At 43.2% G+C, this 22,773-nt stretch overlaps 1 protein-coding gene across 4 annotated transcripts in view; it reads left to right on the forward strand.

The window, feature by feature from the left end:
* MPPED1 (metallophosphoesterase domain containing 1) overlaps window positions 1-22,773 on the forward strand; it is a 79,123-nt gene that overhangs the window by 44,851 nt on the left and 11,499 nt on the right. For 3 of the 4 annotated variants that reach the window (XM_073567727.1, XM_073567726.1, XM_073567724.1), the window contains exons 3-4: window positions 14,591-14,772; window positions 15,884-16,109. In XM_073567727.1, coding sequence (XP_073423828.1) covers window positions 14,591-14,772; window positions 15,884-16,109 — 408 coding nt within the window. The remainder of the gene's footprint in view (window positions 1-14,590; window positions 14,773-15,883; window positions 16,110-22,773) is intronic. The other variant, XM_073567728.1, reaches the window with a different exon arrangement.

A 22,773-nucleotide genomic window follows, 5' to 3' on the forward strand; every position in this document is an offset into this window, starting at 1 on the left:
AGGCACAGTCACACCTACAATAAGGTATCTGTATATCAGGGGCAGGCATAATCACACGTACGGGAAGGTAGCTGTACTATAATGGAAACAATGACGCTCTCTAGACCACCATGGTCCCTTCGTTCTAATAGTCACCCACCGATCTCATATTTTATTTTACTGATAATCCCCTTTAACCTACGGCTCACTGAGCTCAGTATAAATTTACCTTCTAACCTCTATGTTGCATTTCCCTCTGGTTTTCTCCATCTCTGGCAGATTTCCTTCCCACTCTTATTAATAAAAGCCCTGTAGAGGTTTTATTGAATTCCTTCTAGGTGCAATGTAAGAAAAAAGGTTAATCTTCTCGAAGAAGCTGTAATTAACCTCGTCAGTGCAGCGGCCTCTGATACTGGGGATTCACACTAATTAAAACCCAGTGCTCTTTGTGGTAACGGGAGTAAATTATCACCAATTATACCGCGATTTGGAGCATCTTCATCAGCGGGCTCTTGTTAGACGCAGAATTCAGTCATTATTCAGGAAGCGAGGCTTTCATATGCTGCCAGACTAATTATTTTTCTTAAAGGGGCCATGTCTCATTAATTCTGCTGGTAGAAACAGCCTTTTATATAAGATGTAGATAGACATGATCTATGGGATAGATAGATGGATAATGCATAGATGATAGATAGATAATAGATAATACATAGATAATAGATAGATAATAGAAAATATATAGATTACAGATAAATAGATAATAGATAATAGAAAATATATAGATTACAGATAAATAGATAGTAGATAGATGGATAGATAATAGATAGATGGATAAATAGATATGATCTATGGGATAGATCAAACAATAAACCAGATACTGTTACGAATGAATTAAAAATGGAAGTTCTCCACTATGCAATACTAAAGTTCTCTTCGCGAAAGTTGTGTGCCCGTCCACAGGAGTTACCACATAGGTTTTCTTGCTCTCTCTGAAATTATGTCCCTAGCGGGGGTCATGGGGTTCTCCCACTTGGCCATAAGTCTCTCTCTGACTAAGTGTATTAAAAGTACGCTGAGCCTCCCACGCAACAACCGGCCTCCTCCCAACCTGTCGTCCTGACGCTGTCCAATCCAAGTACCGTATGTCAAAACTGGAAGTGATGGCCCTGCTCGCTCACTCCATCCCTCTGTGGTCTTCACAGGCATGCCTTCTTCATCTCCCCATGGATCTTCACTGCTTGACCATCGACGAATATCTGCTGGGCCTGTAGCAGAGAGGACTAAGACTCGGCTTTTCACAGGCGAAATCTGGTCTTTGGGTATTCCCCACCGTAGAGCACAGGTCCTCGTCTTGACTGGTGAAGTCGGAACTCTGGATCTTCCCAACAGTGGTCTGACCCTTAATTCCAGCACTTGAGTGGTGCAGACTTTCCGCTGAGGCCTGTCACGCTGGCCTCAACGCCATCCCTAGTCTGCGTGTGCTCCTCTCTTATGCTTGGTGCCAAATCCAGTTGTGGTTTGGCATGCAGGGCCTTTATATCCTGGGGCTCTGCCCCGCGAATCACCTGATCAGGTCAAGCACATGAAGCTGCTACCCTTGAAATTCTTCTGGTACAAATTGGTTTCACCTGATTGCACCCGGCTAGCTTTCCTCACTATGCTCACATTCCGCAAGGGCTCTTCAAGGGTGTCACTGCTTCCTCTTACAGATAGATAGAAAATAGATAAATATTACATAGAATTATATTAGATACACTGACTGGGTGGATCAGGGAAATGCGGTAGATATAGTATATCTAGACTTTAGCAAAGCATGTGATAAAGTATTTCATACTATCCTTATTGAAAAAATGACCAAGTATGGGATTGACAAGGCTACGATTAGGTGGATTCATAACTGGCTCACTGATCGTACTCAAAGAGTGGTAATAAATGGTTGCACGTCCAACTGGAAAAATATTTCAACTGGGGTACCACAAGGCTCTGTCCTGGCCCTAGTGTTGTTGAACATTTTTATAAATGATCTTGATAAGGAAACTGAAGGTAAACTAATCAAATTTACAGATGATGCAAAGCTATGAGGGATAGTTAACACTAGAGAAGACAGAACGGATTCAGAAGGATCTAGATACGCTTGAACAATGGGCAGCGACTAATAGTACGGTATTTAACGGAGAAATGCAAGATTCTACATCTTGGCAAGAAAAAAAAAAATTACATCTACAGAATGGGAAGAATAGAAGTAAGCAATAGCATGTGTGAAAAAGACACGTGTGAAAAAGATTTGGGTATACTAATAGATCAAAGACTGCACATGAGTCACCAGTGTGATGCAGCAGCAAAAAGCAAACACGGTTCTAGGATGTATTTAGAAAAACATAGAGTCTAAATCATGTGAAGTAATTATCCCCCTCTACTCCTCCCTGGTCAGAACTGGAGCAATTTCAGAGGAGACCTACCAGGATAGTGAGTAGACTGCAAAGTATGTCCTACGAGGAACAGTTAAAGGATCTGGGAATGTTTAGCTTGCAAAAAAGAAAGCTTAGAGGAGACTTAATAGCTGTCTACAAGTATCTGAAGGGATGTCACAGTGTAGAGGGATCATCATTATTCCCATTTGCACATGAAAACACAAGAAGCAATGGAATGAAACTGAAAGGGAGAAGATACACATTAGATATTAGAAAAAACTTTTTGACAGTGAGGGTGATCAATGAGTGGAACAGGCTGCCACGAGAAGTGGTGAGTTCCCCTTCAGTGGAAGTCTTCAAACAGAGCCTGCCTCTGTCTAAGATGGTTCAGTGAATCCTGCATTGAGCAAGGGGTTGGACACGATGACTCTGGAGGTTCCTCTCAATTCTAACATTCTATGATACGAGAGAGAGATGGATAGATAGATAATAGAAGCGAGTCCATAGATAGGAGATAGAGATGTAGCATGCTGCAGACTAATTGACGAGATGCTCTATGCTATTAATGTAGCGAAACCTCATAAACCCGTGTGTGCCAGTAGCCCGGCAGTGCTGGAACATGTAGCAGATGTACTGTGTATATTCTGCAGTGCTTTATGGATTTCATCCTTTGCAAAAGGTAAAATACGCAATGAAAATCTGCAGGAACAATTGTTGTGCTGCAGAGCTGAAATCATTTCACGTGAAGAAAGTCTCCGCACATGTAGATGAGACACAACGCCGCAGAACATCCGCAGACAATAGTCTCTGAGAGCGTTTACCCCAACTAGGAAGATCTATCATTCAAGAAGCTGGAAAAGCTGAGTTATATCTTTACATGATGTAACAGCAGCTGGGATCGTGTCTTCTCAGCATGACAGAAGAAGCAAAGTCGACCAGTAATATTTTCCTGCTGTTTTGCAAAAAATGGAGGCGTCTCCTCTTAAAAAACATTAATCGCCAATCCACAGGCCAGGTGATAAATGTCTCCCCACCAACGACCAAAGATTGAGAAACATGAGCTGGGACTGTCCAGTTAGGAGTTCAAAAGTGACATATGAGTCCCTTATTAGAGGGGATAGTAACCCGCTTCTTATTTTTCTCAGATCTTGCTTGTTTGCTGCTTTCTAGTTTAGAATTGTGAGGTCAGAGCTGTGATCAGTGTCTACAGCTCATCCACAGTCTACAGGAAGTCTTATGTGGTCAGGACACGCCCCCTTTATCTTCATTGGCTCAGGAGGCTGTTTTTTCCCCACCTAATTGTAACTCTGCCTCTCTTGATTGGCTCCTGAAAGGCACCCTAGAGAGAGCTGATATCTATTACAGAGAGAGGAGGAGGTGAGCTGTGACATCACCTATTGTGAATGGTGGATCCTGTGTTATCTACTGTATATAGAGGTGTTATCAGTCATTGTACAGGAGGAGGAGGTGAGCTGTGACATCATCTATTGTGAATGGTGGATCCTGTGTTATCCACTGTATATAGAGATGTTATCAGTCATTGTACAGGAGGAGGAGGTGAACTGTGACATCACCTATTGTGAATGATGGATCCTGTGTTATCTACTGTATATAGAGGTGTTATCAGTCATTGTACAGGAGGAGGAGGTGAGCTGTGACATCATCTATTGTGAATGGTGGATCCTGTGTTATCCACTGTATATAGAGATGTTATCAGTCATTGTACAGGAGGAGGAGGAGGTGAGCTGTGACATCACCTATTTTAAATGGTGGATCCTGTGATATCTACTGTATATATACAGTGGGGGAAATAAGTATTTGATCCCTTGCTGATTTTGTAAGTTTGCCCACTGACAAAGACATGAACAGTCTATAATGTTAAGGGTAGGTTAGTTTTAACATTGAGAGATAAAATGTCAAAAATAAAATCCAGAAAATCACATTGTGTAAATTATATAAAGTTATTTGCATTTTGCAGTGAGAAATAAGTATTTCATCCCCTACCAACCAGAAAGAGTTCTGCCGGGGTATGTAAACTTTTGAGCACAACTGTATATATATATACAGTGGGGCAAAAAAGTATTTAGTCAGTCAGCAATAGTGCAAGTTCCACCACTTAAAAAGATGAGAGGCGTCTGTAATTTACATCATAGGTAGACCTCAACTATGGGAGACAAACTGAGAAAAAAAAATCCAGAAAATCACATTGTCTGTTTTTTTTTCATTTTATTTGCATATTATGGTGGAAAATAAGTATTTGGTCAGAAACAAAATTTCATCTCAATACTTTGTGATATATCCTTTGTTGGCAATGACAGAGGTCAAACGTTTTCTGTAAGTCTTCACAAGGTTGCCACACACTGTTGTTGGTATGTTGGCCCATTCCTCCATGCAGATCTCCTCTAGAGCAGTGATGTTTTTGGCTTTTCGCTTGGCAACACGGACTTTCAACTCCCTCCAAAGGTTTTCTATAAGGTTGAGATCTGGAGACTGGCTAGGCCACTCCAGGACCTTGAATGCTTCTTACGAAGCCACTCCTTCGTTGCCCTGGCGGTGTGCTTTGGATCATTGTCATGTTGAAAGACCCAGCCACGTTTCATATTCAATGCCCTTGCTGATGGAAGGAGGTTTGCACTCAAAATCTCACGATACATGGCCCCATTCATTCTTTCATGTACCCGGATCAGTCGTCCTGGCCCCTTTGCAGAGAAACAGCCCCAAAGCATGATGTTTCCACCACCATGCTTTACAGTAGGTATGGTGTTTGATGGATGCAACTCAGTATTCTTTTTCCTCCAAACACAACAAGTTGTGTTTCTACCAAACAGTTCCAGTTTGGTTTCATCAGACCATAGGACATTCTCCCAAAACTCCTCTGGATCATCCAAATGCTCTCTAGCAAACTTCAGACGGGCCCGGACATGTACAGGCTTAAGCAGTGGGACACGTCTGGCACTGCAGGATCTGAGTCCATGGTGGCGTAGTGTGTTACTTATGGTAGGCCTTGTTACATTGGTCCCAGCTCTCTGCAGTTCATTCACTAGGTCCCCCCGCGTGGTTCTGGAATTTTTGCTCACCGTTCTTGTGATCATTCTGACCCCACGGGGTGGGATTTTGCATGGAGCACCAGATCGAGGGAGATTATCAGTGGTCTTGTATGTCTTCCATTTTCTAATTATTGCTCCCACACTTGATTTCTTCACTCCAAGCTGGTTGGCTATTGCAGATTCAGTCTTCCCAGCCTGGTGCAGGGCTACAATTTTGTTTCTGGTGTCCTTTGACAGCTCTTTGGTCTTCACCATAGTGGAGTTTGGAGTCAGACTGTTTGAGGGTGTGCACAGGTGTCTTTTTATACTGATAACAAGTTTAAACAGGTGCCATTACTACAGGTAATGAGTGGAGGAAAGAGGAGACTCTTAAAGAAGAAGTTACAGGTCTGTGAGAGCCAGAAATCTTGATTGCTTGTTTCTGACCAAATACTTATCTTCCACCATAATATGCAAATAAAATGAAAAAAAAACAAACAATGTGATTTTCTGGATTTCTTTTTCTCAGTTTGTCTCCCATAGTTGAGGTCTACCTATGATGTAAATTACAGACGCCTCTCATCTTTTTAAGTGATGGAACTTGCACTTTTGCTGACTGACTAAATACTTTTTTTGCCCCACTGTATATATACACTCACTGGCCACTTTATTAGGTACACCTGTCCAACTGTGTGTTAAGACTTAATTTCTAATCAGCCAATCACATGGCGGCAACTCAGTGCATTTAGGCATGTAGACATGGTCAAGACAATCTCCTGCAGTTCAAACCGAGCATCAGTATGGGGAAGAAAGGTGATTTGAGTGCCTTTGAACGTGGCATGATTGTTGGTGCCAGAAGGGCTGGTCTGAGTATTTCAGAAACTGCTGATCTACTGGGATTTTCACGCACAACCATCTCTAGGGTTTACAGAGAATGGTCCGAAAAAGAAAAAAAATCCAGTGAGCGGCAGTTCTGTGGCCGGAAATGCCTTGTTGATGCCAGAGGTCAGAGGAGAATGGGCAGACTGGTTCGAGCTGATAGAAAGGCAACAGTGACTCAAATTGCCACCCGTTACAACCAAGGTAGGCAGAAGAGCATCTCTGAACGCACAGTGCGTCGAACTTTGAGGCAGATGGGCTACAGCAGCAGAAGACCACACTGGGTACCACTCCTCTCAGCTAAGAACAGGAAACTGAGGCTACAATTTGCACAAGCTCATCGAAATTGGACAGTAGAAGATTGGAAAAACGTTGCCTGGTCTGATGAGTCTCGATTTCTGCTGCGACATTCGGATGGTAGGGTCAGAATTTGGCGTAAACAACATGAAAGCATGGATCCATCCTGCCTTGTATCAACGGTTCAGGCTGGTGGTGGTGGTGTCATGGTGTGGGGAATTTTTTCTGGGCACTCTTTGGGCCCCTTGGTACCAATTGAGCATCGTTGCAACGCCACAGCCTACCTGAGTATTGTTGCTGACCATGTCCATCCCTTTATGACCACAATGTACCCAACATCTGATGGCTACTTTCAGCAGGATAATGCGCCATGTCATAAAGCTCGAATCATCTCAGATTGGTTTCTTGAACATGACAATGAGTTCACTGTACTCAAATGGCCTCCTCAGTCACCAGATCTCAATCCAATAGAGCATCTTTGGGATGTGGTGGAACGGGAGATTCGCATCAGGGATGTGCAGCCGACAAATCTGCGCCAACTGTGTGATGCCATCATGTCAATATGGTCCAAAATCTCTGAGGAATGCTTCCAGCACCTTGTTGAATCTCTGCCACGAAGAATTGAGGCAGTTCTGAAGGCAAAAGGGGGTCCAACCCGTTACTAGCATGGTGTACCTAATAAAGTGGCCAGTGAGTGTATATATATACACATACACACACACACACACAGTTGTGCTCAAAAGCTTTCATACCCCGGCAGAACTATATATATAATGCAATACTCACCTCTCCTCCTCCTCGCTCCTCAGCAGCTCTACTGCACGATGTGCGATGAATTGACATCATTGCGCACTCACTATGTCAGAGGAAGTGGGGAATGATTGGGTGGGGGGGGCGTCACTCAGCTTTTATGCACACACTGATTACAAGCAAATTAGGTCACAGGTGAGGATGTTTCCTTTAGTAGTCATTCAAACAAATTTGTGTCAACTTCTGAGCATGTTATCAGGCCAAAATCTCCAGGGGATGTGAACTTTTGATCAGGGTCATTTGGATGTTTTGGGTTGTCATTATGATTTAAAAGCGAAAACACAGTTGTTTGGCAATAAATGGCTTCACCCAACCACTAACCATGAGCGGAGAAAAAGTTTTGGTGTTATCATTTCATATTCTCTGAAAAAAGGACAAGAAAGCAAAAATTGTGCTGGAGTAGGTAAACTTTTGAGCACAACTATATATATCAGTGAGTACATGGTGGCCATAATACTACAGGACTTTGGGGTTGCATTATACGTAATGAGGGGGCTGCATTATGCTTAATGATGAGGCTGCATAACACTCTATGAGGTGGTGTGGCTGCATTATCCTCAATGGGGTGGTTGCATTATTATTATTATTATGCATTTACATAGCGCCATTTATTCCATGGCGCTTTACATGTGAAAAGGGGAAATATAGACAAGTATAATAAACATGTGTAAGATAAGGGACACACAAGTACATAAGGAGAGAGGACTCTGCCCGCGAGGGCTCATAGTCTACAGGGATGGGTGAGGATACAGTAGGAGAGGGTAGAGCAGGTCGTGCGGTGGTTCAGTAGACCGAGGATCATTGCAGGCTGTAGGCTTGTCGGAACAGGTGGGTCTTCAGGTTCTTCTCGAAGGTTTCCGTTGATGGTGAGAGTCTGATGTGTTGCGGCAGGGAGTTCCAGAGTATGGGGGAAGCACAGGAGAAGTCTTGTATGCGGTTGTGGGAAGAAGAGATAAGGGGGGAGTAGAGAAGGAGATCTTGAGATGATCGAAGGTTGCGTGCGGGTAGGTACCTAGAGACCATGTCACAGATGTATGGAGAAGACAGGTTGTGGATGGCTTTGTATGTCATGGTTAGGGTTTTGAATTGTAGCCTCTGGGCAATAGAAAGCCAGTGAAGGGCCTGGCATAGGGGGGAGGCTGGGGAATAGCGGGGAGACAGGTGGATTAGTCGGGCAGCAGAGTGTAGGATGGACTGGAGCGGAGCCAGAGTGCTAGAGGGGAGGCCAGAGAGTAGGAGGTTGCAGTAGTCGAGGCGGGAGATGAAGAGTATGCACTAGTGTTTTTGTGGTTTTGTGGTTGAGGATTGAGCGGATCCGGAAAATATTTTTGAGTTTGAGGTGGCAGGAGGAGGCGAGGGCGTGGATATGTGGTTTGAAAGAGAGCGCAGAGTCGAGGATCACCCCAAGGCTCCGAGCGTGTGGGACTGGGGAAAGACAGCAGCCGTTGACATTGATGGATAGGTCTGGTGGAGGGGTAGAGTGAGATGGGGGAAAGATGATGAATTCTGTTTTGTTCATGTTCAGTTTGAGAAAGCGAGCAGAGAAGGCTGAGATAGCAGACAGACATTGTGGGATTTCAGTCAGTAAGGAGGCGAGGTCGGGTCCACATAGGTAGATCTGCGTGTCATCGGCATAGAGGTGATACTGCAAACCATGTGATTCTATGAGCTGTCCCAAGCCGAAGGTATAGATGGAGAATAGTAGTGGTCCTAGTACAGAGCCTTGGGGAACACCGACAGACAGGGAGTGAGGTGAGGAGGTGGTGTGAGAGGGAGACACTAAATGTTCGGTCTGTTAGGTATGATGAGATCCATGATAGGGCCAAGTCTGTGATGCCAAGAGATGAGAGAGTCTGTAGCAGGAGGGAATGGTCTACGGTGTTGAAGGCAGAGGACAGGTCCAGGAGGAGGACAGAGTAGTGTCGCTTGCTCGTGGCGGTTAGTAAGTCGTTAGTGACTTTAGTTAGGGCAGTTTCAGTTGAGTGATGTGGTCGGAAGCCAGATTGTAACCGGCCAAAGAGGGAACAGGAGGAGAGGTGGGAGGACAGTTCAAGATATATATGCTGTTATACTCTATTAGGTGGCTGCATTATACTCTATGGGGTGGCTGAATTATACTCTTGAGAGGGCTGCATTATACCCTAGGAAGGGGCTGCAGTATACTCCATGAGGGGGCTGCATTATACTCTATGGGGTAGCAGCTGCATTATACTCTATGTGGTGTCTGCATTATAGTCTGAGAGGGCTGCATTATACTCTATGAGAGCGCTGCATTATACTCTATCAAGGATTATGGGGTGCATTATACTACGGTATATGGTGACTGCATTATACTGTATTGAGAACTATGTTGAATGCATTATACTATATGAAGAACTATGGGGTGCATTATACTATGGAGAGTGCATTGTACTACATTGGGGACTATGGGAGGTGCATTATAAATATGGAGCAATATCAGGAGTGTAGTATACTATATGGAGGACTGAGGAGTGTATTATACTATATAGAGGACAATAGGAAGTGTACTATGCTATATGGAGGACTATTGGAAGTGTATTATACTATATGGAGGACTATGGGGTACATTATACTATATAGAGGACTATGTGGCACAGTATACTATATGGAGGACTAGGAAGTGTGCATTATACAATATGGAGGACTATGGTGCACATTATACTGCAGGAAGGACTATGGGTTGCATTATACTATGCAGATGACTATGGGGTGTATTGTACTAAACAAGCAAACTGTTGCATATTCATTAAGTGAATGGATTGTTTATGCTGGAACATAAATCATTGTTCTCAGCAGCACATCGCCCGATGTAATCTACAGATGCGCTGCTGATAACATGATACTGTATGGGGCCAGATTGATCTAATAGTTACCGCTTTATCTGCATCATTCTTCCTCAACCGGTATAAAGAGACTCGGGAACAAGCGTTGAATGACATAAATATTGTAGTTCACACTCGTTTTGTGGCCTGAACTTAGCGCATGTAAATGTAACCGAAATGTTTCTGTGTGATGGTGCCATATGTGAGCATTTGGGGCCCCACTTTACACTTTTGACATGGGCCCCACTTTGTCTAAAACCGGCCCTGGACCTCTATTCCTAACCACGCTATGGCTGTCCTCATGTCTTGTGGATCTACAATAAATCTGACGCCAATTTAAACTTTAGTAAGTAACATCTCAACTCTCTGCACCCTCATGGAGACAGACTGCTGAATGCTGCACTTTAAAAAAATATGTTAAACTTCACTATTGTCAGACTACAAATGGAAGTGTTCCTCTGACAAGCCGACTATTCCCCTGCGACGCTTCCCTGCTGCTCTGCAATTCTATCCCCTGCAATCCCAGAGGAGCTAATTATTACCAATGTATATCTACTGTATAAAATGGAGGAGGCAGTGACAGACATTGGGAGGCTGATAAGGCTTTATATGTGGCTTTTTGTTTAAAATTTGTTGAGAAACTTCAAATGAGTATGAGACAATCTTCTATCTATTTTTCTATCTATCCATCTCTCTTCTGAGATGTAGGACTCCCCAAACTTTCTTTTGCTGTGGCATCTAAACGCACACCATTGGCCGGCCCGGCCCAATATTACAGGATTAGTCTCCCTGTCTGGGACTCCCCAGAACTGACACATGACGCTCATACATATTATATAGGGAGATCAGTCACTTCCATGATCTGAGCCGAGGGCCATCAGCAAGTTATACTCTGCTATGGAGACACGGGGGTCAGCAGGTGCTTTAGTCCGCAAGCCTGAAACTGCATCCTACCGAATGCCCGCTCTCCTTTTACCGTGGGCATAATACTACTCAGACAACACAGGGTTGAGAGTAAAACAGTGTGATACCCTTCTGCTGACTCGCCGGGATTAGTCCCGCTTCCAGGACCGACTACCCACACCTGTGGCATGCACAGAGAGGAGGTAACGACAAGCTTAGGAGGCTGACAGTCCATTGAGGTATGAGGCCAGGTGCCAGAGAGTTACAACCTAGTTTCTCCGAACATCTCCATGGAGCCACGTGACCGGTGTGTCCCATTTCTGGCTTTCTCAAATGTATGCATGCTGCTTGGGTGACCGGTGGGTCCAAATCATGACTACCCCAAATGTATCCATGGGTTCAGATGACTGGTGGGTCCAAATCCTGACTACCCCAATCATATCCATGGGTTCAGTGATGGTAAATGGAGCAGATCTGTATTCTTTCAACCAGAGCCTTGGTCTCTTAAGCTGGCATCCTGTAAAATGTCAAATATGTGTCCTTCTTGATGGAGCCATGATGTCTTTGCTGCTGTCTTGTACAGTGTTCCTAGCTGTGGTTTTGTCTTTGGTTCTTTGGATCTCTTGATGTCTGGATGTATCTTGTTACAGAGGCATATTCCTTCTTATATCTCACAACTGTTCTTCAATCCATTATTCTCAGGTCAAGAGGAAGGGGTTATCAGACTAACTTGCATTGTTTAATTATTTAGTTTATCCTTCAATGTTTCCAAGTCAACAATCTGCATGGCCTGGTATAATGTGTAATCAACATCTCAGCAAATATCATTGTTCAATGCCCCTGCATCCCTGTTTTCCAAAGATAACAGTACAGTAAACTGTAGGAGCTGATATAAGAGGTAAATAACAACTATTCATCAATTTACAAATATCAATTTAACCTACAAGAGTCAACATTTCAGACTCTTGACCAATCAAAAGAAAAAAAAAACACAAATTCAAAAGTCAACATATAGATAACAGTCTATTCTTCCTGGCTTACTGAAAATTGACGTCTGGTTAATTAGGATAAAATGCTGTGCCATCAAATCTGCTATACAGCCATAATTTGAGAGAGGAGGGGCTGTAAAAAAAAAAGGTTTGTCCTGTAAAAAGAAGCATAATTTATGTAAAAGAATAATATGTAAAATCTTTAAGAAGACTATTTCCAAAAGTTGGCAAATATGATCTATCGTAAGCCCAGAGCAGGAAGCGTACTGGAGGAGGTTTGCATCTCGATCTAGCCAACCTAATGACACACAAACGTTCTCTATCATTCATGTCTTTTATTCAATACAGTGCAGGGAGAAGTAAGTGAACCCTCTTGAGTTAATAATAATTCCTGTAGGAGCAAAATATGTGTTTCACCTAAGGGATGACATTGTAAAAGTGGGTTTTGATGGAGATTTGCCCATAAATAAAGGCATAAAGGCACACTAAGCCTGGTTACTGACAAAGCTGTTCTTCTCAGGAGATGGTGAATTATGTCTCAATGCAAATTAATTCCAAAAGATGTGTAATAGAGAAGTATAAAAGGCCCCATACACATGGGCCGTTTATGTTTGGAGGCCTCCCGATTCTCCTCCGTCAGATGATGTTGGGGGAGAGAAGGATCCAGCCTGCTGAATTTTAGCAGCCAATTCTTTTGCTCTACCTGGAGGTGTGCCGCCACCAAAGAAGTCTGGTAACGACGCTCTCACAGAGAACCAGGAGCCACGTCCGAGCATAGTGTGATGAAGAGGACCTGAACTCTAGAACTCTATTCGATGTAGCAATCTTAAAGGTTAAAATTGACTTATCCTAAGTCAAGTGGCAAGACTCGTTAAAGGGTCGATATTAACTTTTAGGACTGTTATACCCAATAAGAGGCACTGGAGTTCTAGTCCTTTTCCTCTATCTCTTGCATATTTAAATTCCCAGAGGAGCATTGCATGGCCTATAAGTCTCCTTATGTAGGGATGGCAATTTCAACATGGAGAAACGTACCCCTTTCAAGACCTCAAATCCATAGTTAGACAAATTGTCTAAAAATGGAATTAGAAAAATAGCAATACTACCGGTAGGACTACGCTCTCTCAAGTTTGTCCTAGAGGCATCCCAGAAATATTGATGAGCCAGAAAACACATTTGCAATAAGGAACAGTCTAAAACACTGTAGATATTTTATTTAAAAGAGTAGGAAATATTTGCTGGAGGTGATTGTTACTTATTTTATCGAATTTGTCACCGGATTTCACATTACAGAGTGTATACTAAAATTAAATAGATCTTTACACCTGATGAGCCTGGTTTACTCACTTTGAAAATCTTTGTTATATTGGCTATATACTCCTGATATTAAAATGAGCATTCGATTAGTCTACCTAGAGTTCATGAGTTCAAGTTGTACACACTCTGCCCATCCAGCCTGACTGATGGCTGCAGCTTATACTGAGCAATGTGGTATGTCAGCAGGGAGGAGGCACACTGAGGAGCTGCCAGGCAGGGGATGACCTTTTTTTTAGGCAATCCCTAAATGTGTTGCGGCTGTCGAACAACTGCGAGACATGCAACCGCGGGGACTCGAACATACTATTCGAGCCCGCCGAAGTCGCTCGGTTAGCACACGAGCATGCTCCGATAACGCTCATCACTAGTAGTTAGTAAGAAATCCAGGTCATCCCAAAGGGTTCACTTACTTTTTCTTGCAACTATATCTACCGTCATAGAAACAGACAGGCTATAAAGAATCTGTTTCTTTTCCCGAGATGTATATATCCACTCGCTATAAATCTTCTGCCATGAAGGGGACGGTATCTGCCAATAAAATATGCAGAGCAGCCTCTTCCATCACAAGGTAGAACACATTCTGTACCGAAGCTATTTTAATCCGCGACATCGAGGGAATCTTCACAAGGATTTCGGCTTGAAACAAATATTAATAGCAGCAGACTGAGAAAGAAGCCGCTGTCTCCGAGGCTCCATGACAAACTCAAAGGGGAAGAATTAAAGTATTAGGATGTGGAGCTGTTATTAAAGGGACACTTCGCTCCCAGAGAGAAGTGAAAATTGAATAAAAATTAGATCGAAAGCGTTTTTATCAAATTAGAGCTGTATTCTGCCTATAAAAATGGACAGCGAGGAGGTGCACAAAAACGGGCGTTACTATAGGGGGCGCAGAAGTTGCACCTGGCACTGGATCCAAAAAGTGATAATTGGCGCCCCTGTTGGGAGATTTTGTAATGGGGACACGAGCTTCTGCCAAAATCCATGATCCTGTCTTAGCCTTTGCAGTTTCTTGAGGTAGGGTTGAGGTTATAGTTTAATCGTAGAGTTACCATTTCTCGGTTTTGACTCCTATAACTTTTCCAGACTTTTGTATGAATGTATTACCATATGTTACCGTATACTGTATATTCCTCCAGGGTAGATCCCGTACCCCATGATGCCCCAAAACCACCTGGCTACACCCGATTTGTCTGCATTTCCGACACCCATTCAAGGACTGATCTCATCCAAATGCCATACGGAGATGTCTTAATCCACGCCGGAGATTTTACAGAGCTCGGGCTACCAAGTGAAGTGAAGAAGTTTAATGATTGGCTCGGTAAGTAGCGAGGAACCCTAGAGCTTCGTAAACTAGGCTCTGTATTTTAGCACTCTAGATTATTGTATGGTCACCAGATTTTTGGGATGTATATAGGAGATGCAATGTCAAATGTAGCCTGAGGAACCACCACATCCAAGTGCGGGAGTAAAGTTGCCATCTTAAAAGATCAGGTGTCCACATAGAAGAAGAGTCAGAATGTCACATGTTGGATGGTTTCCGTCACCATGTCATGTATTGGGTGAGATGCTCCTATACATCCTAAAATTTATAGGAGGGACGGATGATATAGCGCTTGAGCTGTGTGGATGTATAAAGGTAGAGCCATGCGCTAGACCAAGGTGAAAACCAAAAACTGACCACCTTCCATACAAGTCGGAAGTTGGACACGATGACCCTTGAGGTCCCTTCCAACTCTAACATTCTATGAAGTCACTTGGACAGCTTCTACTTGGAAGCTTTTTAAAATGGATTTTGTTGGAATCCTACAAAAATATGGGTGCCATATTGAAGATTTTGCATTAGGGCACATGAGCTTTACATTACGCCACTAATGTCTACCCTCAATGGTGTAGGGATTACCAATTCTACTTCCCTCCTAGGGACTATCCCTGAAAAAATTCCCTATACAAACCCCAACTCCCTTCCTATTAAGTCCTACTTGGGAGAAACTTAAACCCATTTTCAGTAATATACACATACTGATGTTTTAGACCTAAAGTGCAGGATGACCCGGACCTTCACAAAACACCTTAGTGGTGCTTTCTGAAGGCCATATGTCCTCCATGTTTATCTGTGCACATGACCCATTCTAATAAAAGAAAGATGGTTATCTGATCACCGATCATCTTGATCATGTCAACCCACCATTTTTGGAAATGACTGTGGCACTAGGCCCATTACTACTAATGAGGACCCTCTAACTATTATTCCCCTCCATAACTCACCCCTTCGTATTCAGTGACCCGATACGTCTTCTATGTGACATACCGAGATAATTTTGCTGTTTTCTAGTGTATAACGATGAGTCCTGTAATCTCGCCATCAGTATACAGCTATTTTTATACATCGGCCTTCGGTATCTAACGATGTATAATGTGTTCTCTCCTAGGAGGCCTCCCGTATGAGTATAAAATAGTAATTGCCGGCAATCACGAGTTGACATTTGACCACGAGTTCATGGCAGACTTAATCAAACAAGATTTCTATTATTTTCCCTCCGTGTCAAAACTGAAGCCGGAGAATTATGAAAATGTTCAGTCTCTGCTCACAAACTGCATCTATCTCCAAGACTCTGAAGTGACCGTGCGAGGTTTCCGGATATACGGCTCCCCGTGGTAAGAACAACTTATTAAAACAGGCAAAACCTGATGTATTACATACTGAGGTTTCCCGTAAGGTAAGAATCCAGCAAACGAGGAGCAGGGGTAGAGGCGCTGATGTTTAACACATTTTGTTATCTTAATGTACGGCATCGTAAAAATGCTACATCCCCGCGAGGCTGGTGCAACTATGGCCATGGGATGTATATAACCAGTATATACTCCACTCTCATCATGTAGTGGAAGGGAGATAAAGCTCTTACACATCACTGATGGCTAATATATGTAGTAGGATGGAACTTGGAGCCAATTAACATAGGGGTTTAATAAAGGTGTTCTCCATTTTTCTTTAAGTTTTTTTGTAAGACCCTCATTGTTGAAGTATCTATAAATCTGTCACAAAACGTTCCTTGAAGGGGACTTGTCATCTGCCATGAATAGACTATTTATTTGCCTGTTATAAATGCTGCTGTTCTCCTGAATCAGGCGATGTTTCAGAGAAAGGATTCAGAAGCATCTACAGTGGGTACGGAAAGTATTCAGACCCCTTTAAATTTTTTACTCTTTGTTTCATTGCAGCCATTTGGTAAATTCATTTTTTTTTCTCATTAATGTACACCCCATCTTGACTGAAACCCCCCCCCAGAAACCTTACCCCTTAGACCTCAGTCCAGAGTCTCTCACCTAGCCAAATCAGTTCTCATATTTTGCACTGATGAGGGCCAATAGCCCGAAACACCGTGTCTGCAAATTGAGATACTGATTTGGCTTTTATCCGAAGTCATATTACAAGACTCGTTAAAGGGTTGATTGTGACTTGTAGGATCGCTACTACCAGCAGGTGGCGCTATAGAGTTCAAGTCCTCTTCCTCTTTGAAGAGGCAATTTGCATATTAAATTTCCCAGAGGAGCATTGCACGGCGAATAAGCCTCCTTACCTTGACAAGCCAGAGATGGTTTGTCACTCTCCACAAGGAGAAACCTTTAGACCCCAGAAATGTAGAAATTTGTGCAAATTTATTAAAAGCGAAAAACTGAAATATCACATGGTCATAAGTATTCAGACCCTTTGCTCAGACACTCTTATTTAAGTCACATGCTGTCCATTTCCTTGTGATCCTCCTTGAGATGGTTCTACTCCTTCATTGGAGTCCAGCTGTGTTTAATTATACTGATAGGACTTGATCTGTAAAGGCGCACACCTGTCTATATAAGAGCTCACAGCTCACAGCGCATGTCAGACCAAATGAGAATCATGAGATCAAAGGAACTGGCCAAGGAGCTCAGAGACAGAATTGTGGCAAGGCACAGATCTGGCCAAGGTTACAAAAGAATTTCTGCAGTACTCACGGTTCCTAAGAGCACACTGTATATAAGCTTGAACAATGGGCAGCGACTAACAGAATGATATTTAAAGACAACCTATCAGCAGGGTTGTGCACAGTAACCTACAGACAGTGGCAGGTCGGCACCGTTATACTGAATAAAATGATATCTTGGTTGATGAAATCCTTCTTCTGGCTGTTTCTTAATCTTTATTTTCAGTTTTATGTTAATGATATGCTTGTGTCCTAAGGAGGGGTTCGTGTATGTGGTGCTCTGATTATATATTCATAATGCAGACCTCTGACAGGTCACTGATCCCTCACTGACCTGTCCCCTAGTTTGCATAATGAATACCATCACATACTGAGTAAAAAAAAAACCCGCTTCTGTAGGCAGGTGCCGGCCATGGCACCTGCGCTGCAGCGTAATCGCATGGTTACTGTGTACTTTCATCCGTTTTGCAGATTTACCGTATATACTCGAGTATAAGCCGACCCCCCCTAATTTTGCCACAAAAAAATGGGAAAACTTATTGACCCGAGTATAAGCCTAGGGTGGGAAATGCTCCATAGATTATTCCCCCATATGCTGCCCTCATAAGAAGCTCCATAGATTATTCCCCCATATACTGCCCCCATAAGAAGCTCCATAGATTGTTCCCCCATATGCTGCCCCCATTAGAAGCTCCATATTGTTCCCCCAGATACTGCCCCCATTAGAAGCTCCATATACTGCCCCCATTAGAAGCTCCATATTGTTCCCCCATATGCTGCCCCCATTAGAAGCTCCATATTGTGCCCCCATATACTGCCCCCATTAGAAGCTCCATATTGTTCCCCCATATACTGCCCCCATTAGAAGCTCCATAAACTGCCCCCATTAGAAGCTCCATATTGTTCCCCCATATACTGCCCCCATTAGAAGCTCCATATTATTCCCCCATATGCTGCCCCCATAAGAAGCTCCTTAGATTATGCCCCCATGTGCTGCTGCTGCTGCATGTAAAAATAAAAAAAATGACATACTCACCTCTCCGTCGCTGGGTGTCAGATTCTCACCTGTCCTGCGTCCATGGCTGCTCACCGCTATCTGCCACGTCATCGGTCAGTGACGTTCAGACTGCAGGGGGCGCGGCGCGCACTAACCACGTCACCGCGCCCTCTGCTGTCTGAAGTCACTGACCGATGACAGACAGCAGCAAGCAGCCATGGACGCAGGACAGGTGAGTATCGCTATACTTACCCGTCCTGACGCTGTGTCTTGAGCCCCCAGTTTCTCCGCGCTCTCTCTTCCTGCCTTCAGCGGTCACGTGGTGCTGCTCATTAAAACTCATGAATATGCGCATATTCATGAGTTTTAATGAGCGGCACCACGTGACCGCTGAAGGCAGGAAGAGAGAGCACGGGGAGAAGCTGGGGGCTCAAGACACAGCGTCAGGACGGGTAAGTATGACCTGACACCCCCGCCCCCCTCCCCCTCTGACCCCCGGTGTATATGACTCGAATATAAGCCGAGAGGGGGACTTTCAGCCCAAAAAAACGGGCTGAAAATCTCGGCTTATATTCGAGTATATACGGTACTTGAGCGAGGAAAAAAAAAAAGTCACTTTGAAAATGGCACTGGGGCGCCTGCGCAGTAGCAGCTCTCTAAGATCGCCAACAGCTGCTATTGTGCATGCGACGTCATCTTGGTGGAGGACAATTTTGTTGTTCTTCTCCAGCAAGATGGCGCCACAAGTGCCTGCGCAACAGCAGCTATCGAATCTCTATACAAACCGATAGCTGCTACTGCACAGGCGCAGCGGGCGCCATTTTCAAAATGACTTTTTTTTTCCTCGCTCAAGTATATCTGCAAAAGTGCTCAGTAGCTGCGCGATTATGCTGCAGCGCAGGTGCCACGGCCAACATCTGCCTGCAGAAGTTTTTTTTTTTTACTCTTTGTGTGATGTCATTATGCAAACTAGGGGCAGGTCAGTGAGGGATCAGTGACCTGTCAGCAATCTGCATTATGAATATATAATCAGAGCACCACATACCCCAGCCCCGCCTCAGGACACGAGTATATAATTAACACAAAACTGAAAACAAAGATTAAGGAACAGCCACAAGACGGATTTCATCAACCAAGGTATCATTTTATTCAGTATAACGGCGCCGACCTGACACTGTGTGTAGGTTACTGTGCACAATCCTGCCGACAGGTTCCCTTTAACGGGAAAATGCAAGATTCTACATCTGGGCAAGAAAAACAAAAATTACATCTATAAAATGGGAGGAATAGAACTAAGCAACAGCACGTGTGAAAAAGACTTGGGTATAGTAGTAGATTAAAGACTGCACACGAGTCAACAGTGTGATGCGGCAGGAAAAAAGACAAACAGTTCTAGGATGTCTTAAGAGAAGCAGAGTCTATATCACGTGAAGTAATTATCCCTCTCTACTCCTCCTTGGTCAAGCCTCATCTGGAATAACATGTCCAGTTCTGGGCACCACATTATAAAAAAAGACATTGAAAAACTGGAGCAAGTTCAGAGCAGAGCTACCAGGATGGTGAGCGGACTGCAAAGTATGTCCTACAAGGAACGGTTAAATTGATATGGGAATGTTTATCTTGCAAAAAAGAAAGCGAAGAGGAGACTTAATAGCTGTCTACAAATATCTGAAGGGTTCTCACAGTGTAGAGGGATCATCCTTATTTTAATTTGCACATGGAAACATGAGAAGCAATGGAATTAAACTGAAAGGGAGAAGATACAGATTAGATATTAGAAAAAAAACTTTTTGACAGTGAGGGTGATCAAGGAGTGGAACAGGCTGCCACGAGAAGTGGTGAGTTCTCCTTTAATGAAAGTCTTCAAACAGAGGCTGGAGAGGCATCTGTCTGAGATGTTTAGTGAATCCTGCATTGAGCGGGGTGGGGGAGGGTCAGACACTTTGACTCTTGAGGTCCCCTTCAAACTCTAACATTCTATGATTCTGTTTTTCTTTTGTTCCTGCGCCTCTCCGTTCCTGAGATACGACCATCCCTTCCCAGTATATAAATCTAATTTTGTTAGGCAGCTGGGCGTGGTCCTCAAGTAGACTCCTGTAGTCAAGAGTTGAGAACCACACCCGCATGGCTAACAAGACTAGAAGGAATGGAGTGGCGCAGGAACAAAAGAAAAACAAAGTCGGATTCAGGAGAATAGCGGCATTTACAGTAGGTAAATAAAATTACATATTTATGGAAAGTGGCAGATCCTATTTAAGGAGTCCAGGTGTATATGGAGTCTTGAAATACTACATGAGAAAAGAGGACAAATTAGCTCTCTTTCAGAAAGAAAATCAACTATTTTCCAGGTGCCTATTGGAGGTAGCCGCCTTATAAGTCAACGCCTGACATTTTAATGACATTCGACACTGTTTCTACGTGCTTGCTTTAGAAAAGAACCCCTTTAAATAAAATGCCTGTTTCTGGGGAAGTAGGATGACAATATAGACATTACTATAACTCTTAGAGGCGTTGTGACACATTTGTCATTAAAGAGGTTCTCTACTTTGGAAAAGCCTTACTTATTGGAATTAGAAAAGATCCCTCGACAATAAGCTGATCACAAAGTAGCTCTCTTCCAATCATCTGGGGGGGGGGAATCACACCCTTCCCGTTCAAATCGAAAGATTGTCTGTGGATTGCAGGTCAGGACTAGTCTAAACTTTTTTGAAGGAGTCCAGTTGGGAGATGACCACCTCTATGTGAGTTGTGATGGTGGCCATGTTGATTTTTGGCCTGTTTTTGTTTAGAATTAAGAAAAAACTACAAAATTGGTCAAAATGATAATTTTTGCAACTTGTCAGGAAGGGTTTTGAAGCCCTTTTTGTTCAACAAATTAGTGCAAAATGTCCATCTCCAAGCTTCCTGTATCGGATGGTCACACTCCTAGAAGAGGAAGCCTGGAAATCGGCAGGAGACTTAGGTAGCACTACAGATGAGTGGTGATGGATTGGTGAGTTCTTACACTTTTTATTATATTTTTAAAACTGTACAACCCCTTTTAAGGTCCTAAAAACCCCAGCAAACAGATAATTTTTCCAAAGGAAGCTGTCTCCAGGCCAGACATTTTTACTTGTATTGCCCACTTCAGGGTCAACACATAAATGTCTTGAGTTGGCCAGAGCAGGGGACTCTCTTACAGAGGGGCTGTCCATTCTGGCTCACGGGTGGTGCATATAAGGGACCTCCCTGAAATGAAATTCATATGGACAGAGGTTGTCATCAGGATACAACCTCTTGAAATGAGATTTCTTAAATCGCTTCGGTTTTCACCCAGAAAATTGATTTACAAAATTTGGTCGAATATGTCTATCTCTTTGTCAATAAAATTGTGTATTAGGAAGAAAAATGACAAAAACTCAATTCAAGAGGCAGTCTCTGTTCAGACAAGCTCGTCCCTGTGTACTGTAAATTCGGGAAGGATATAAGCCACCCGGAGTGCGAGCTTAATAAAGAAAGGATTCAGCTGTCTGGAAGTAAATTGTTTTCCAGATTACTTACTTACTTCAAGAAGGAATCTGTTTCTGCAGGATGTACAATGGCCCCGGCAACAAGTTGAGAACATGACAAATAAATATGGAAATGTAGATTATTTTTTTTTATTCCCGTTAAGAAGAATTTCATTGTAGATTTACAATCTGATGGAGTTGATCTGTGACTTATTACGTTCCTTGGCAAAGCCTTGATTTTTTTTTCTTCTTTTTTTTTTTTTTTTCGAAAGTTCTCAATTGAAAATCTCTCTCGGCTTTATACAAATCCCTGTGGATTTTCATTACGGTAAATGTAGTCGAGGCCTTCCTTCCTGTGTTGTCTGCAGAGACAGTACAGCAGGGTGTGTGTGCTTTATGGCAGCTGAAATAAATAAGAGTTAATGGACAAATACAGGGTCCAAGATGAAAAGTAAAGTCACTCTCCCCGAAAACCTAGTCTGTGTATATTATGTTACCAACCGGTCTTATCTGGGCCTCCTCGGTACAATAGAGACCCTTAGTTCCTCCATTCTCTAATAATAAGGAAGTGACTCCGGTCAACCTGTCTCAGTCTACACAGCAAAGCTGATAAGTGCACTACAGCCAACAGGAAATGTCAGCTCAACCTACGTTCTGAAAACTCCAATTTTCCAAAATAATTTTTAAAAATAAAGAGTTCCTTGCTGCCCTTTACTATGAGAAAGGCAGGGTTGGCAATCATACTCATCTCTGGTGTTTAAAAGGACACTATTGCCCATCTGTCACAGGATTCTAAATGGCATGATCGTTGGGAATGTTCATTCATATACAGACAGAGTCTCCGTTAGGGAGAGCTGACCAATAGAAAGAGGAGT

The sequence above is a fragment of the Dendrobates tinctorius genome, unplaced genomic scaffold (assembly GCF_039654945.1).
Source record: "Dendrobates tinctorius isolate UK_male_01 unplaced genomic scaffold, ASM3965494v1 ptg000020l, whole genome shotgun sequence".
NCBI lineage: Eukaryota > Metazoa > Chordata > Amphibia > Anura > Dendrobatidae > Dendrobates > Dendrobates tinctorius.